The 19,762-nt window shown below is 36.7% G+C and overlaps 1 protein-coding gene across 4 annotated transcripts in view; it reads right to left on the bottom strand.

Moving 5' to 3' along the window:
- Positions 1-19,762, bottom strand: part of sbf2 (SET binding factor 2) — a 183,138-nt gene that overhangs the window by 98,099 nt on the left and 65,277 nt on the right. For all 4 annotated transcript variants that reach the window (XM_073859387.1, XM_073859388.1, XM_073859386.1 and 1 more), the window contains 3 exons: positions 11,770-11,907; positions 9,475-9,582; positions 7,763-7,868 (listed from right to left, as the gene is read on the bottom strand). In XM_073859387.1, the coding sequence (XP_073715488.1) occupies positions 7,763-7,868; positions 9,475-9,582; positions 11,770-11,907 (352 nt within the window). The remainder of the gene's footprint in view (positions 1-7,762; positions 7,869-9,474; positions 9,583-11,769; positions 11,908-19,762) is intronic.

Genomic DNA, 19,762 nt, shown 5'->3' on the forward strand with positions numbered 1-19,762 from the left:
AACCAATTTCTTGTCGCACATCGACCTTAATCAAAACATGATAACGCAAAAATGCTCAGTGAGTGATGACTATGAAATACGATATAAATTAAACTCCAAACACTCGGAGGGGAGAGCGAAAGATAAAAGTTTACAGTTCCTGTTTTTGTTTGTCATAAACATACCACACTGGCTATTAATCACACGCTCGACAGAAATGGAGACAACGAGCCATTAACAGACGTATCCGCCGCTCGACAGGGTCAGCGTTTCCATTATGTCTGTGTCAAACTATGATACGCACCAATAAACAGGAACAAGATATGAAAAATCACATTGTCTGTTCTGTTGAGCGAATACCTGAATGAGCAAACAGACGATGAAACGTTTGGGGACGTAAAGTCAATTGCATATTTGTCATTCCATTCGATCTATTTCAGAGACGTATTAAATCATCGTAAATGCGTCACTTGCTGAACTTTTTTACAACGACTAGTCCAAAGAGCCTTCATATGGTTCAATATAACACAAATGCATGCATGCATGCATGCAAGACACTTAAAGAAAGTAAGAAGAAACTTTGTTTCTTACAAGCCCAAGACTCCATAAATCTCCATGATATTGTGATCTATAAATGAAGCCACCAACTCCATAGACACCAATAATATCTCTTCTGTATGTCTACAGAAATGACCGACACGTTATGCTCTGGAATGTCAGTGTCATTTCTCGACCCAAAAACACAACAACCCATTTCACAATCTTATTTGTAAGGCGTCCATTCAAACTCTCCGACCTTGTGAAATGTACTTATCTATTGGAACAGCTACACATTTCTGACCCATGCACACAAAAAGCAGCAAACAATAAACAGTCCGACTTATAACAGCAAACATGTTCATTTTCCTCCGCTTTTTGCGTTAAGAGACAAGCCATCAGTCCTCACTCCTCTGCGACCTCTGAAAGAGAGGATAAAGTGACTGATAATTATGTGCTATTGGAGGCTAGGAGTGAAAACAGGCTTATATTTGACAGGCAAGCATTTCTGTCGAACACTTATTGATGCATTGCAATGCACTTTGGTTAAACACATCTGCCAAATGCATAAATGTATACGAATACATGTATGATTAAATAGACTGATGAAACAAATAATGTAGGGCTGCAGCTATCGATTCTTTTTGTAATCGATTAATCTAATACTTGATCGATCGATTAATCGGGTAAATTTTTTGGTGTGTTTTTAAACAAACAAAACAATAATGCATAATGAAAATGATGTGACTGTAAAATGATCAAGCATTTGGCTTTTATAAAAAAAAAAACAGGTATTGATTGCAACTCCAACATTTGTCTCTAAAACTAAGCCTATTTAATGCAATTTTTACCCATTTAGTGTTTTTACTGTAAGTGCCAACAATTAAGCAATTTAATTTATTAATATGCACAACAGGTTTCATGCTGTAATCTAGCCCTGACATCAAAGTCAATATCTGGTTTATGTAGATTTCTACACCTGAAGTATTTACCATTAGGCTACTAACAAATAATATAGCCGTTTCTCAATACCAAGTACGCCAAACTCGGACTTGTGTCCTTCGTAGTTCGAACTTGCAAGTTCAGACTCGGAAGAACGAACTCCTGACGCGAAATGCATTCTGGGAAACTTCGCTGTCATAAGTCCACACAAGTCTCCTCTGATGCATCCTCGATGAAATGGGCGGACCAAGAACACATCCGGGGATTTTATGTGAACTTGGGCTTGATGCGAACTTTGAATTGGAACAGTACTTGGGCCGCGACTGATGACGTTTCACAAGTCCACAAGAACGCAAGTACAGATAAGAACGCATATTGAGAAACGGCTTATGTAATTTCTGGGGTGAGCCTATTTGCTATGGTAACCTAGCAACCTGTGTGTGTGTGACTTGCATCACTTGCATTGTGGTGCATTTTAGGTGAAGCATCCGTCGTGACAACAAATCCCGGTGTATACAGTGAATGCATGCGAAAATTATTGTTGCGTGGCTACATAAAAGTTTAAGCATATGTGATGCATTGCCGCGATTGGTCTGACGCGTGAAAGAGAGACGAGGGTGCATGCATTTGTGTGAAGGGTTCTTTTTTAGGCTATACTCTGTTGCAATTGAACGTGAATACGTTTACTACTTAAAAACATCAAAGCTAAACATCATATCTAGTCAAACCAAATCACTACATCGCTACAAATACAGTATGGGATTAAAATCAGCGAACATCAATGTAGGCTACGTTACCTTGTTTCAGCGATGCTTGGTGAAACAGCAGTGGATGCTTTCAGTTCAGATGCTGAATGTATTGTAATGATAAGAACGTAATGATCCCAAACTTTACACGTTACAAAAATCAGTTGATACTCCACCAATACTCATCACTCAAACATGATATATATGCCTAAAGAAAGCCTGAAATTTCTACTTTTTAACAATCAATAACAAATATTGCTTGTTTATGTAATCTTTACGAAAGTAAAGAGAGGAACCGTTTCTCCTTTCTGACGTCTCTAGCTGTGTCCCAATTCAAGGGCTGCGACCTTATAAGCATGGGACTTTAAAGATGAGCACTCGGTCTTTCAAGGTGGCAGCCTCAGAAGTTCGCGAAGAGAACTGAAATGAGACGGTCTAACCTTCGGACGACCCATAATTGGCGTCACCTGCTGCGTTTCTGACTTATTAAAATCAATATGAAATCAGAAAAATATTAATTTAGTTTAGAAAATATGACACGTTGATGTAGATTAAACTATTCAACAGTATATTAAATTATCAACATTAGAAATATATGCATCATAAAAATAATAATATTAACACAAAACATAACTTATAATACTAAAACAGTGACAAGAAACAATGTTTTCTGAAAAATACACTTTTTTAATGAAGGTTTTAATTGTTTATTTTAGAATATCCAGCCGTTATATGCAGCCGTTGCAGGCGCGCAATGAATCTTGGGATATCCTCGGCTGTTAAGGATCCATTCGTTCTATCCTTAACATCGCGGAGAAATGAGGACGCATTTTGAGGCTTCATTCTAAGCATCCTTTGAATTGGGCCGGCCTTACTAGCCTCAAGTCGCGCTGTTGTGACACAATCGGTCTTAAAATACGTCCTTAGAAGGTCGCAGCCCTTGAATTGGGACACAGCTATTATATATATAAATTAAAAAACATATGCAGAAATAAAAAAAATTCTTAAATTTATACATGCATGTTTGTATTTATATATACATACAGTACTAATTACACACAATACAAATACAAATATATTATGTAATCTTTTATTTTGTATGCGATTAATTTTTGACCTTCTCTAATGAGATCCCGCCCCACCGACTTTGTTGCTGTGTGTCGCTAGTCTCTTTAAATGAGGATGTTAGGAGATGTTCCTAATTCTGGTTGTCTTAGTAACAACTATAAACAAATGAGAAACCGTCCTCTCTGCAAATTACGAAAGATGGATGACGTGAACTCCATTGCTTCACTCTCATTGGCCGTCACACCGGAAAGTTGCTCGTCATTTACATCAAGTTAAACTGTTCTCAACTATTTCACGTAGCCCACTTACTGCCACCAACGGTCGCTGTCGCACTTGTTGCCGGAAATCTGCAATCTTCAATTGAAATAAATGACCACCAGCGACTTTTTTGCTGTGTGTCGCCCATCTTTTAATGAGGTGTTTCTAAATCTGCAGCTGGGTGTATGAGAAATAATTAAATAATAGTTTCTCAAATCACAAACAGAACCATGCACAGAGATTAAGGTTTGGGATGCTGTTTTGTTTTTGTCTTTGTTAGGCCAAAGACTATGGCCAACCCAACTTGTGAACTTTCCATCAGGAAAGAGAGTAGGTACCAATGACCTGAGAAATGTCACTAGGGTCGTTGTATCTACCTGGAATTCGGTAACCTTTTTCGGTACTTTACTCTGTGTAGTAACACAAATATTTATTGTGATAAAACACAATAATGAGCAGTTTTGTATTATTAAAGCAATCCACAGCAATCCCTAAAAAATGAAACACTGTAAAATAAATAAGCCCACTTTTAAGATCAATAGTTCAACAGTTCAAGTCGCATTTTGCTGAAAATAAATCATGACCGGGCCTTAAAATATTAAACCCTGTGATCACAGAATAGATGACATATAATGGCACGAAACAAAAATGCATCACAAAATAAAGAAAATATTGACTGCCTAATCAAAACCTCAGCTTTTATGTTCCAGATTAAGAATCGCAGACAAGGCCTCATGTTTTCAGTCTGTGCGATGTGTTGTGTTTGTGCTATTTGAAAAATCTGCTTATTTGAACTGACAAAAGGCTTTGGAAAGTAATAATGTCAAGGACCGCAGCTGGACCGTATTATTGCCGCACATATCGTAGCAAGAGTAAAACTGTGCGTGCATGTGAATGACCGTGTGCGTGTCTCTCCAAATCCTGCGTGTTTTAATCTAGCTGAACACACCGGACATCCAGAACTGAAACATTCATTACATCAGACTTCAATGCATTGGCGCTTTTCATAAGCAAATTATGTTCATCTTGAGGAATGAGAAACGTGCACACTGCTCGAAACTTATTTTTGTCTTTGTATGACAAATTCTCGCAAAACAGATTTGATTGAATGCTTTCAAAACCATGTGTGCACTCAAAATTCGGAAAATAACTGAGTGGAAAGAATTGTTTTTGTGTACTTCTGCATAGAGGACGCAAGGTGCAGCCAATCAGAAGTCACCCAACCGCAGAGAAGCTACATCAAGTAACACATCAAGCTCAAAGAAAACATTTTTTTTTAAAAACAGGAAACAATTAAGTCCATTGTGTTGACGTCATTTTAACTGAAACAGGAAGTCAGTGGGAACGTATTGAGTAGCCCCTCCCCTTTAATAATGTCAGGGCCTGTCGCATTCCTAAAATTATTAAAGGGGAGGGGCTACTCGATATGTTCACACAGACATCCTCTTGCAGTAAAAAATGACGTCAAGACATCGAAAAACGCTGCGCATTCCAGAACACTTCAGATTCTAAAAAAGCATTTGATTGGACAGGAAATTAGATGAGAAGCTTAAGTGCAGAATGATGTCATAAAAATTCTAGACTTCTTTTGGCCCATATGACAAACTTTTTGAATGATTATATCTTATATCAATGTGATTTTTGTCTGTTTTGTACCACTGTGGCTTATATGCTAAAATACTAAAAGCTAAAAACTTACATTTTGATTTTATGAGGACTTAAAACAAAAGATTATTCGGTGAATTATGGATTAAATTGGTTATATAGTTAAAAGAAACAACAGAAGTGAATCTAAATACAACACCTTTAAGTGAAAAGCACCCCCACTCTAGCCCAAACCATGAAAAGACCTACTTTCACTAAAAGAGTTGTTTTTACTAAACCATTTAGAGTAAAAGCATAACTAATATGATTAGACAGAAGACACTTTAAGCTTCATTTTCCAGGTTTCAAAATTATTTTTAGATAAAAATGAAAAAAGTTAGAGAGGCTGAAGTACATTGGTATAATTTTTTTTTGCATAACATCTTTTTTTTTTTTTACAAAAAACTTAATGATAAATATGTGTGTGAAACCTAGAAATGCAAAGCCACAAGTCTAAAGAAGTTATGTTTCACGTTTGAGGTCAATAGGCCCAAAAATAAGGTTCTTGCAAGGGTTTTTGTAAGACTGGGCCTTTTCTAAGTGCCAGTCAGCCCCAAAATAAAAGTCTTTGTTTACATGCATACACGTTCGTTCTTATAATTATTTATTCTTATGTTAGCATATAAAATGTAGTTTCCACACCAGGAAATAAAACGTTGCACAAAGATCATTGGATTCGTTATCTCCAGACTAACTTTTTTCACTAGGAGCACAGTGGCCCCCAACTGAAAATTGTAGGGGCGCAACCAAAAAATGTAGGGGCACACACCATAAATCAACATGCTAATCAAATGATGACATTTCTACAAATTTCCACTGTATTACTAATAAATACTTTTATGATAGATGCAGAAAGTACAATGTGCTGTTTCAAATTCAGTGTCACATCACAAAAAAGGTCAAATTTACTGGTCGCACATGTGCGACTGGGTGTAAAATTCAGTGGCACACTCTCAAATTTTGGTTGCAGTCTGGAGCCCTGGCACGTTCTGCCTATTAATATTTTCCATGAAGTCATTAGAGGAACGAGCGAGTCAAATGACGTCACTGTTTTTGACAGCGCTGTTTGGATATTATGTATTATACTCCTGCCTACTTTTAAAAACAAAGTTTGACCGCAGGTTTACGCGTTTACTAGAACCTAAAGTGTAATCTCATACACACTGTTACGACATAAATAGTCCTCAGATTGTATATTATATTCTATTACAAGATGTTCATGCGAAATCTGATGTAACAGACTATAAATCTATATTTCATGGATTATACGCATTTGTGGACAAAAATGGTCATTGGATGTATTCAATTTGAAGGTTTTCATGGGTTATTCACACACCTGAAACATACTGGATACGACTAGCGATCGTTATATCAACACAAAGGTAAGAAGTCCCATTTATATTTTGCATGTTGTCATCTGGACTTCTGTCACAAAATACTACATTTCTGATGCTAGAACATCTGTATCTCAAAACAGAGACCATACACTGATGCTAAACCCATAGACCTTTTAAACGATGTATAGTAATATTAATATTATTAATGTTGGTAGACAGTAGGCTATATAGATATTGTTAGCGTTTGCAGTGTTAAAAAAACTGACATCATCCCTCCCACGAATTAGTGCGCGTCAAGAGATTAATGTCAAATTAACGTCTTTGTGTCAGTTTATTGTTTAAAATGGTCCGCAAATGTGCGTTTCACAAATGTGACAGGTGATTTTCGACGTGCATACGCAAATACGTAAGGTCGTGCTGGCGCATCACACGGCTAGTGCAAGACAAGTGGTTGTGGTTTGAAAGTGCATATTTTTTATTTTTCTTGCCGGAAATGACAATTGTTTCGCTAGATAGGACCCTTATGCCTCGTTTGGGATCGTTTAGATCCCTTTGAAGTTGCGTTGAAATGGCAATTTTAAACTGCATTGAAACTGTAAACTGTTGGGGTCCAATAAAGTCTATTAAAATGAAAAAAATCCTGGAATGTTTTCCTGAAAAAACTTAATTTCTTCTTGGCTGAACAAACAAAGACATGAACAACTTGGATGACATGGGCATGAGCAAATTATCAGGATTTTATTTTTATGAAAGTGGAATATTTCTTTCACTTATCTACATGTCAAACACCACAAAATTATGCTTAAGGTCCAGAAGAGACCACAAGGTTCTTCACAACGATTATTATCTGTATTTGATATAATCATTTAGAAAGAACATTTGAACTGAAAAAATTGAAACTTTTAGCATGGACTGCAAAACCTGATCCAATTATAACCAATGTCACAATCCACTTGTGTAGATCTAGATTTATAGTAATTGTCTGGCAATGTAAATATTGTTACAATCGCCTTGGTCTTCTCTATTATTATGCTCATACAGTATGAATGTCCTGCACAAAAACATGTTTACAGGAAGAGACATTGAGCGGAACTGTAAAGGACAGGAGGTGTCTGCATAAATATGGAAAAGATAAAAAATGCGTCAGACTGCTCTGAGCTGCCATAGATGAAATATAGATTTTTCCTGTATATACACACAGTATACTGTACAATATACACACTACACAATATGCTGTGTTAAGGTACACACCTAATTGTTGAAAGAGGAGGGCTACACTCTTGCAGGTGATTGGCAGGTTGTCATTCAGAGGTGTCTGGATGAGCTGACGGTCCCCCGCTCCCAGTGAAAACAGTTTCTGAAAACATGAACGCATATTTTCTGGTCATTCAAACTGGACATATGCATGACATAAATAACAAAAGCGGGGAGGTTTCCATAGGATATGTAGCTCATCTGGTGCTTGTCACATCAAGGTAATGGTTTGATTCCCAGGGAACATACAAATGGACAAAATTTACACCTTGAATGCAGACTGAAAGCTCATTGGACTTTAAAATTTATTTTCTGAATATCAAGGTTGTGTCACCTGCCAGTAAGGTTAGTAACTGTACCATTGCTTAGACCCAATAAGACACACAGGGTCAATCTAGTGGGTTTAATGATGAACATAACAAATGCAAACTGACACTGAGGCCTAGAATGACCCATAACACATTCCTAGATGATTGTGTTAGAGTCACTTTAAAAGACGAATATGTCGCTCTCCTGAGGTTTATAACTTATATCCCATTTAATCATCAGGAAACCACACTCCAGCTGGGAGAAATAATAGATTCTAGGAATTTTGAAACAATTTTGAAAAAAAAAATATTATGCTAGGGAATTCAACATCGGATACTGCTAAACTGTGCATTTATATATTTCCCTTGAAACCAATTCGTAAATTGCTGAACAACATCTAATGGTGTGATTAGTCACCGAGTTGGATTTATGTGAGTGTAGTGTACAATAAAGAGGGGTGGATATAAAAACTGTTTAAAGAGAAAACACATTTTGGGGGCACATCTGATCACAGCTGCCACATAAAATAAAAAATAAAATAAAATCACAAATATAATACTGAAGCAGACAAAACTCTCATGATATAGAGTTTTTGCAATGTTATAGTGATCATATATAATTGTTTCTCAGTCTCTTTAATAGAATACATCCAGAAAATACAGGAAATGTGTAGATAGTATTAAAAACTGTATAAAAATGAAAACTGATGTGTCAAGTTTTTAGGGTAAACTCCCTTCCACTTGAGCAATAGCAGGAAACTGCAGGATCCCTTAGACCTAAATAAAATTAAATCCTAATTTTAAAGAAATCTTTTACTTCATTCTGCTCAAAAACGCTCAAGATGTGTTTAGTGCGAAGAGAGGACACACTAAACACAGACGATGCCTAAAGAAGACATTTAGTCCTTAACATTTAATTTTTTATTTATTTTTTTGTACATATTTCCTGTATTTTCTGTTTGTATCTTAATAAAATAGATTGAAAAATAAAAATGGATGGACATTTAACCACAAAATCAGTCATAAGTAGCACATTTATATTTGTAGCAATAGCCATTGCTATTACATTGTATGGGTCAAAATTATAAAATTATAATTTCCATGAAGATATTTTGTAAACTCCTTACTGTAAATATATAAAAAAAATATCATTAGTAATATGTGCTGCTAAGGACTTCATCAATACAACTTTAAATGCAATTTTCTCAATATTTCGATTTTTTGCAAAACAATTGACCCTTATGGTTTTGTGGTCCAGGGAAAAACCCTTTTAACCTTAAAACAATATGTGACACCATTATAAAGTTGCACACCAACAAATAAATGAACCCCGGCTAACTCTATCATTTCTAGGGTTCACAGAGGAAGATGGGTATTTTTTGTCACTAAGTGATGCCTGACCTGAGCACCTCCAGCCAGTGGAACGAAGCATGTGAAGAGGTTGGCAACCAGACCTTCCAGAGGAAAGTTCATACTGTCGATGTATACAGTATAAATCAATCCCAAGCATCCCTAGGAAACAACACAAAAATGTTATACACACAATAAAACACATTTTGACTGTTCTGTGTTGGTAGGGTGCCTGCTTACAAGCCCAAGTAAAAAGGCCTCTCCACATAAACTGCTATTCTGGTCTCTAGATAAAGTTAATTTATAAATCTATGCATTTATCCATTTTATTATTCAACGTTGCGTCATGTGAACCATGTGCAACATGCGTCATATCAAAATAAGTGCCTGCTGCACACATGTCGAAAGGGTTTATGATAAGAGACGTTCACAAAAAAACTCGCAAGACACTAACTTAACACTAAACTCTGATTACACATGAGATTAAATGAGTATCTGGCAAACGTGAGCGGCTCTTTTATCATAAATCCCTTCAAAGCGTATGCAGCAGGCACATATTTTGACACGATGAATGAAGCACACATATTTTGACACGATGAGCCACACGACGGGCTAAATACATGTTGTGACGAGCTTCACATCAATGTATTACTGCACCTCTCCTCAACAAGCAGGCGAAATTACAATACTTTGGATTAATGGTTTGAATCCCTACCAGTATTGTAACTACCAATCAGTCAGTCCCTCCAGAAAAACGCAATTATGCAATCGCATGATTTAACGCAACATCAGTCAAAATCCGCATATTTATGTGGGGGACGCATTTTTTCGAATACTCCGCACTTTCGCAGCATAAATTTCAGATCTCCATGCACAAAATATGCGGGGCTGGCATGATTTCATAATCCCTGCATTTTCGTAGCAAAAATCACATATTTCTTAGCAGAAAGTTGAAAAATGTTGCATTTATCTCACACAAGCGCAGCCATGTTGCCATGCTAACATTATGAAATAACGTGATTATGTGACGGGAACATCATTGAAAAGCTGCAAAAGCTGAAAACAGTTTATGCACGTTCTGGCAATTTAATCGCATACAATTGCATAAATATCGCGCATATTCCATCACATTTTTTAAGAAAATGTCCTGCAAGATCAAGGATTTTTGCCCGCAACAATCACAAAAAACTAGCAAATCTAGAAGAACATAGCTGAAATCCTCTAGAACTAAAAAAAAAACAATAAATACCAGCAGATTTTAATTTCAAGGCCCCTATTAGGCTTTCATAATGAAAACGAAAGAGAAATGATGTGTAACTGTAAATATCTGGTCCTTTCCCTAGAAAAACAACTAATTCCTGGGCACAGCTCATTCCAAATTCATGAATGCAGGCCAGAACAAAAAATATAATAAAAATATAAAACTAAAGCAATCTGCCAGAAACTTTGGATGGAGTGGATTTCCTGCCTTGGAGCTCTTGTGATAGTCCTCTCTGTTTCTTTAATCCCTGCGGTTATTCTCCAAGAAGACATAAATCTTTAACTTTAATGATTTAAGGGATGTGACTATCAATACCAAGCAGGATTTTCCCAGCGGAAAAATGAACCTGAATCCAATTCTGCTTATGTACGAGCGATCCTCATGACAAACCCTACTTAGACATTGAAACAATAAGGCCTTTGGGTTGTCGCTACATTGGGTTTCAGCAAGATTTCAACTGCAGCTTGTTATATATTGCTACAGTCCAGAAAAAACTCTTGCCAAGAGTCAAATGACTGAGTTACTGGCGAGTTGGCTGGTTAGTTTATTAGGAACGGGACAATAATGCATGGTTTAAATTCCCATTACAAATGACAGTTTGACCCTTGCCATTGCTTATGTAAGGGTGTTTTCACACCTAGTTAGGTTGGGCCCTCCAAACGCTCTCAGAGCCGTTCAGTGTGTATATGTGAACAAACCAAGTGATCTCAGACCCCCCTAAAAGAACTGAGGTCACATTTGGCTAGTTCCTTTTTTGGTTCACTTTAAGTGAACTGGGTTTGGTTCTTTTAAAATAAACTCCATGTAAAAAAATGATTTCACGTGGCTTCTTTCTAAATTACACTTAAAGATGATGGTACTCTAAACATTAAAAAAACCTACCTAATGAATAATCAATAAACTTAATTAAACTTTACTGAACATTGTTAACTTTCTGGCAACCTACCAAAACACCTGTTACTAGTATTAGTTTTATCCAATATAGTAATGAAGAGGAAGCAAAGTACTCTAGTGGAAAACTAGTGGAATGATGTGAATAAGAATGAGAATCATTACACGTGTCACCAAACATTTGTGTTTCAGATTCCCCTAAATATTTCTGGGTAATCCAGCCTGGAGACCAAAATCAGACTTTTGGGTGCAAAGACTTGAGCTGGCTGGATCAAACCATTTTCTTCCTCATCTTCTTCCTCCTCCCCATCTGCCTCCAACGTCTTTGAGCCCTGAAACCGAAAACAAACAAGAATAATTTAAAAAGTCTGGGCTAAACAAAATTCCATGCTGCTGAGCTACACGTATGGAGTGATGGTATGAGATAAGACCTGGATATGATTCAAGGACAGGGGTTCTGGGTCAAATAAAGTCGCATGTGCGAGTTCCAACAGTGTTTTTTTAAAGGGCACTGAGGTAAGGAACACAAATGTAAGCGTAGTCCAAAATGAAAACGAGGAACCCAATTTCTTTGCAAAAGGCCTTTACACAACACCTGTGTGTAAGTATTAAATACAGCAATTTTAAAGAAGACATATAATGAAAATCTGACTTTTTTCATGTTTAAGTGCTATAATTGGGTCCCAGCACTTCTATTAACCTAGAAAATGTGAAAAAGATCAACCCAGTAACTTTGTTTTTGTAAACCATTCTCTGCAAGCATGTGTAAAAATAAATGTGGCTTCCCTTGTGATGTCAGAAGGGGATAATACCACCCCTTAACCTGCCAGTGCAGAGATCAGCTCATTTGCATTTAAAAGGACACACCCTTGCTCACACCTACAAAGTGCCAATTTTAACATGCTATAATAAATTATCTATATGGTATTTTGAGCTAGAACTTCACATATGTATGGGGACACCAAAGATCTATTTGTCTTGTAAAATGTCCCCTTTAATATTTACCATATTTTTCGGACTATAAGCCGCTGTTTTTTTAATAACTTGGCTGGTGCTGCGTCTTATAGTCAGGTGCACCTTGTAAGTCAGTATGAATTAATTTTTACATTTATGAGGCAAGAGACATCAATAACGTCTACAGCCGCGAGAATCCTCTATATGCTGCTCCTGTATTTATGTAATTGAATGGATTCAGTGATGCGGCTTGTTCGGTTAATTTAGACTATTCAACCTTCCAGGTAAGTTCTGTATGCTATGGTTTATCGTTTAAATAACTGATAATATTACTTTAACGTACAGACATCTATTTAGCCTGCTGTTCTGTCTGCTATTGTTTAGTTGAATAACTTCCTTTTTCAGATTAAATGTCTGTTCTTCAGCTTGGATTTTGTGAAATAATTTTCTAAATAAACGTGACATATAGTCCACTGCGACTTATATATGAAGAGTTTGGTTCCAAAACGCGATAAACGCCATTTTTGGAAAAAAAGAGTTACTGCCAAAATCAGTATTATATCAGGTCAGTAGTTAAAAGTAAATTCTTAATTTTACGCAAAATCCAATATCCGCCGTGTTATTCTGTCATCTTTTCTCCCTTTTTTCCCAAAATGCGATACACGCCAGTCCACCTTTTTTACAGAACGCAATAAATCCGCTCCAGATATTACAGCGCACCATTCACGCAATGTAAACAAACAATGGCGGCGCGTTGAGTACACGGAGTCCTAGTTTTCCTCATCTACTTTGTACTTCTCGATCAACAAACAAAACAAAATAATACTTTAATTGCGTTAATAAACCTGTGATGGTTTTCTTTAATGGGAAAGAAACGTAAGCCATCAACATCTAATAATTTCTGCGAGAGGCACGGGAGACGGGTGCTTGCTCTCCCGACAGCATCAAGCTTCTCATGCTTACACATTGACCCCAGGAGATCTTATGAAAAACTTTCCATTATTTTACCTCAAGTAAGCGTAAAACTTTTTTGCGAATAAAGGAATTTTTCACAGATTTGTAACAGTTTTGTACTTTCAAACTGTGTGCTCACGGGGCAGTACATGTGACAGTTTTCTGCTACATGAAAGCTATCAAAAAAGTAGCTAATGTGCTGATAAAAGTCACTTAGTTGGCAACACTGGTACGTGCGCATATGATATATATTTTTGGTCCGTCTTGGAATGATGACGAAACAGATTAGATAACTGTGCCGGGCCACCATAGTTTATGTAATTAATGGGAAAACCTGACACGTGTTCATGCAAGGTACTCCAAACAACCACATATTAGACGTTAATGTCTTACACCCTTCAGACTCACTTCAAAAGATCTGCCCTTCGGCGGTAGCAGGGCACAGTGAGCCATGTTTTAAATTGTTGTTTTTTTTCAAAGTCTTTGTATTATGTCTGAAAGCGGCATGTTTAAAATTGAGTCACGCAGTAAATGAGGACAGACAGACCCCAAACAGAGCAGAAAAAATTATAAAGACAATATAATTGTCCATTTCCTCAGCAAAGATAAGACAGTGTGTCTATCATGGGATCATGGGGATTTTTGCGTTAATTCTGTGTTATTTCTATCGATAATCATCAGGGTTGAGAGGTTGAGGACGTTGGGAAACAATACAATAAGATCACACGATTACATGTCCTTCGAATCACTGATAAACACAGCTAATGTAGACAAGCCTAGCAATTGTGCAGTGGAGTCACTCAGTATACCAGCTGAATCCGGATTTTTAAAACAACTCAAAGCAGAACTACAATTTAAGACATCAAATGTGATAACAATTATGACGTCTGCCAAGCACTGCTGTCTTTTTTCAAAATGATAACGCAAATTGAGTTATGGGGTCCTGCATACTTCTTAAATGCGAGCGTGACGGCGCGCTGACAGAGTTAGTGTGCACAGGGATGGAGAGAGTTAAGATAAGCTGTTTAATGAATAAAGGAGTGACCCGTGCCGGGTGCACGACAACATAAGTGAAGTCGAGATGCTGGTCTATTAATAGATTTCGCTTTTGGAAATTGGCTTCATTCTGGGTTGCTTTGGGCAAGGATCTCGTCCAAAAGGCTGAGATTTTTTGAACGTGCAAAACAAGACGGGTGTGTACAAAATCAAATTGACTCCATGTGAGTATTTGGAAGAAATTAAACTTCCTAAATATCTGTGTAAAAAGATGCAATCAGTGAAAAAATAAATAAAACCGCAATTACACCACGTTCAACCTTCGAGTGAGTTTACAAAACAACAGGAGGATTAAATCAATGAATATACTAAATGTGTGCTGGGTCAGAGTCATGCTAAACAAATTTGCATACATTTGGAACAGGTTACATGTGAAATTAAAAACAGAGATCACCCTCCAAAAAAGTCTCTTAATTATTATTCCTTGTATTCTTCCAAATCTGTCTGGCATTGAAAGCATGAAAGTCTCAGCAGATTTAACAAATGTTTGCATGCTTTTTAATGCATAACTTATAGCACTAGCAACACTTTTGGGATTAAATAAAAAATTAAATAAAAAATTTATTATATTAATATTTATTTATAATATTAATTTATAATCAATTAATCTATCCATCCTTCAAGTAATCCACAATGGGTTTAATAAAGGCTTGTGGGTGAGTAAATCAGGGGTACTTTAAATATTTGGGTGAACCAACAATGTCAACAGGTACCATTAATGAATCAAATATAAAGTGTTTGATTAGTATAACTATTTTAAAATATTTAAAAAAGTTTTATAAATGGCAGGAATAGTTCTGCAGACTTCATCATCCCTGTGTAAGATTGAGACGTTTGGCTTTTGAGTTATCTCTCACCGCGTACAATCTGTTTCTAATTGTCTGATGCTGCATCACCCCGAACTGTGCCCACCTCCAAACCTTTCTGTCTAACCCCTAAAGACTCTATTTGATTTTCTCAGACAGTGAAAACATGCCGCAAGATCCGTGGCATCTTATCAGTGGGAGAACAGGATTAAAATACCCCCACAGATGGGAAACACATTTCGACCTTATTGGCAGGATTTGGTTCAATTATGGAGAAAAATACATTCCAGCGCTGCCTCTTCCCATCTGACAAAAGAGAAACATCTTCCAGTGTGTCGTGATCGTAACAAAGTGGGCTGGATAGTGCAGCTTTAGGCAAGATCAAAGCATTAGAAAAGGTTTTGCACCTGCAGATATGTTAAATACTGCACAATGGGCACAAGAGATGCAAACCATAAACATGGTTTCCATTCCCATTTAAATTGCGAATAGAAAATGTGTCCATTAAAAACACGGCTAAAATGTTGCATAAACTCCCATTGCAAAAAAGTTGTTACGCTCTGGTGAGGTGGTTTTCAGGTAATTTTAAAAATAAGAACATATATTGCAAAACTGCAATAAAAATTTTCCTCACGCATTTTCAGATCACTATGTACGTAATCATTTTTTGAATATGCCGTGGTATGTTGACTTGAAGGACAAGACAGAAAAGCACATTACATCAAAATATCTCACAGTATTTTTATGTCATCTGCATGTCGGTCTGCAGAGCACCGATTAAAGCCGAACACACGGTCACCATGGTTTTTGGAATGACTTATCGATGGGTGGTTGAAATATTTGAAAATAATGCACACCCAAGGTGGTAATGCAACACAACGCAAAGCAAACACGCTTACCACAGTTACCACAGACACTGGGAAGACAATGGGTCTCATTCATTAGGCGTATGCACAAATTTGTGTATGAGGTGTGCATACAGATGTTTTCACGAACAAATCGTGATTCAACAAAAACTTTCGTATCAAATTTTCTTCTTAATGTACGCAAAATTTCAAGAAAACCTAAAACCACTCTTATAAAACGGCCAGTTCTGGTTCTTCATTCTGATTGGTTGAAACGCGTTCTCAGCTGTGATAAAACTCACCGGTAAACCCACGGCTCAAACCGTATTACATAGCTTGTATCACTGCGCCACTGTTGTTGTGTACTGTAGAAAATAACTGTCAAAATGTCGGATTTTGTTGTCAATTTTGATTTATTGGGTGGGCTAATTATATTATATTGTATTAATTATAATCCTCAACAATTGAACAATTAATGGCGATATCCAGATAAGTGTCAATAAATATTGTTGAGTTTTCTTGTTGATTAATCATTAATGCTTCCGTGAGGAGTAGTTGTACCGTATATTATCCACTGGGTGGCGATCTTACACAAACACTGATGCTTTCACTCAACACTTTAAAACTCAAGTGTATTTTTTGATCAGCGATCTGAATCGGATTTCTAACAAAAGTCATTCACAGAAATGGAATTATCCCAACATTTTGCTCAAAATTTGAGAGGATAAAAGAACAATTGAAGGTAGGGTGAAACGTTTTTATTTTGTTGTTTGAAAGCAGAGGGTCTGTTCTTTCATTTGATATATTGTATGTTTATATATCTAAAGAAGAACATTTTTCTGGAAGGCATTAATGTTTAACTAAAGCTGGGTGGCAACTCTTTTAAAAAACGCTGGCAGGGAAAGTGTTAAGCATGCTTAACACAAGCACATGCTTCCAAGCATATCCACACGTCAACAGTTGCACGGTATAAATGTTAATGTATAAATTAGATGAATGTTAATTTATGAAAATAAACACCACAGTCTTAATGAATCATATTTTCATTGTGTCTTTGCTCCGTCTGTTTTGCTTGGGAACCGCTCTGTTGCAGACACACTTGAGTCTGAGGAACTACTTTGTTTGGCGGAAGACTAATATCTGTACTAATATAATTACAACTTATTTGCTGTGTTTTATTATATGAAATCCTGCTATACATAATTTGAAGCAACCGTTTTATAAACGCAATAAGCCCCGCGAGGCGGTGGGTTGCCAGTGCATTTTGTGACGGCTGGGGGGGTTTTAGGCACTCCGCTTTGCGTCGTGCCTGACAGCGCCCCTTGGCCGTTGTAGGGTGCGCTGGTGGCCCACTGCTTCTTGGGGCTTATTGCTTTAGTATGCAATAATCACGTACGCTATAATCAAATACTAGGCTATAATTATAATGTTTATATATAAAATTTACATGATTATATTTTATATTATAATATTTTCTGTATTATATATTATTATAAATGATCTATATTATTATATACATTATATTATACATTATTATAGCCTACTTATTTTACACATATAAAGAAGATGCACGTAATGACAAATCTTCACGCTTTCCTTCCTCACTTTTGAAATCTCTATATAAAAGCGTCTGCTTAATGCCTAATATAAACATCATGTAAATGTAGAGAAGTTCAAACGTCAATCACTTGATCTCCTGTCTGTTTTATTTTAGATACAGATGTCATTTTAGTGAAAGTCATATTTGTTAACGCATCCAATACTTCTTTAATGTTACTCCGGTCGGTGGACAGCACTGGCTTCCTCCAGCGACAGCAAAACCTCCCAAATAAAAAATGCAAAGCAAAACGAAACTTTACCGATAATAAATATGATCAGGGATTTCTTTTCGAGCTCTTTTGCTTCTATGACAAACTGCTCTAAAATTTTCTATGGACCAGGGCTGCGCGGCGGAAAGCCCTTATATGGAGCTGGTTTGGGCGTGTTTTATGCAAATTACCAACCTCGTGCACGCGGCCGCTCATATAGAACACTCCAAATTCACTAACGTAAGAACAAGTATAAGAACCAATTCATGTGCGTACACACGTTTTGTGAGTTATTTTAAGACATTTGATAGGTCAGGTGTGCATTTATCGAAAAATAATGCATACCTGTGGAACATTTCACAACCAATCAGAATAAAGCATTCAACAGCCCCATCGGTTATAACATCGGTTAATGGAAATGCTGTCATTTCGCAATAGTATTGATTTTCTACATTTAAAAAATAACGCTAAAGTTTTGCACAAATCTTTAATGGAAACGCAACTTGAGAGAAGCAGCATGTGCCATAGTCTGCTCATCATGAACATGCACTGAATGAGCAAGGAGAACAATTTTTTGAACTAAATCGTTCGTTTTGTTTTCTTTTTTTTTTCAAAAGTTTTTTCGTTGCTTCATAATATTACTATTGAACTACTGATGTCAAATAGACCTTTTTGGCGATGTCTCTCATTCTTTTCTGGGCTTGATTGTGAAAATAAAACTGCAGTCTATGGGACAGTCACAAACCTCCCCGTTTTCATCAAAAATATCTTAAAATGTGTTCTGAAGACAATCAAAGGACTTGGTGGTTTAGAACAGTGGTTTTCAAACTGGGGTCTTATGACATTTTATGAAATACATTAATTTATCATGAATTCTGTGTAGTTAAACCTAAAAAAATAAGGCTACTAACCAAAAGCACTACTTTTTTGTATTATTTAATGTTTTTTTTTTATTAAAATGTTGAGTTTTAGAACAGTTTTTTATCACAAATATTCTTTGGGGGGCCACGAAGGAATGCACCGTACACAAGGGGGGCCGCATGCTGAAAAAGTTTGGGAACCACTGGTTTAGAACGACAAAGGGTTAAGTGATTTATGATAAAATTGTAATTGGGGGTGAACTAACACTTTAAGCACAGATATCTAATTATCATTGCCATTCAGCACCTATTTCTTCTTGCCATTTAAAAAGAAAACCATTTTAGGAGACCCACAGCACATTTCGATGATAGGCTATCATAGTCATTAAGTGAAAGGAGCCATCATGGATGTGGGATAAGTGTAGGAAAGACAAACAGTGTGAAGCAGACAAAAGCAGATTGATTCAAAGGTCTTTCTGGAGACAGTAAGGCAATGAGTCTGCGATTAAGAATGATGCTTTAATCTTAATGTGCTTCATGACACCACGAATGCTCTTCATGTGTGGCCGTCTCCCACGAGGCATAGCACTAAAGGCCACAACATAAATAAAGAAGATTAACGGTCTTAAACCGAGCAACAGAGACACAAAGAGAGATAGATAGAGAGGCGTATTTGACATCCGAAAGGCCAGATAGGAGGACAGTACCCGCCAACAGCTGGAGGTCATTGAATCTCAAACATTTCAATGTGTAGAAGTTCCTGCCAAGCAGTTCTGTTACATACCAGTGGTCTCTAAATGCAAAGATTTCTGCTTTTTTCATTGACCATTTAATTACAAATTCTTCGCTTGTCATGGGTTGGTTTATTTATAACTGGTCCAGTAAAGCAACAGGAAGTTGACAG

This window comes from Misgurnus anguillicaudatus, chromosome 21, assembly GCF_027580225.2.
Source record: "Misgurnus anguillicaudatus chromosome 21, ASM2758022v2, whole genome shotgun sequence".
NCBI lineage: Eukaryota > Metazoa > Chordata > Actinopteri > Cypriniformes > Cobitidae > Misgurnus > Misgurnus anguillicaudatus.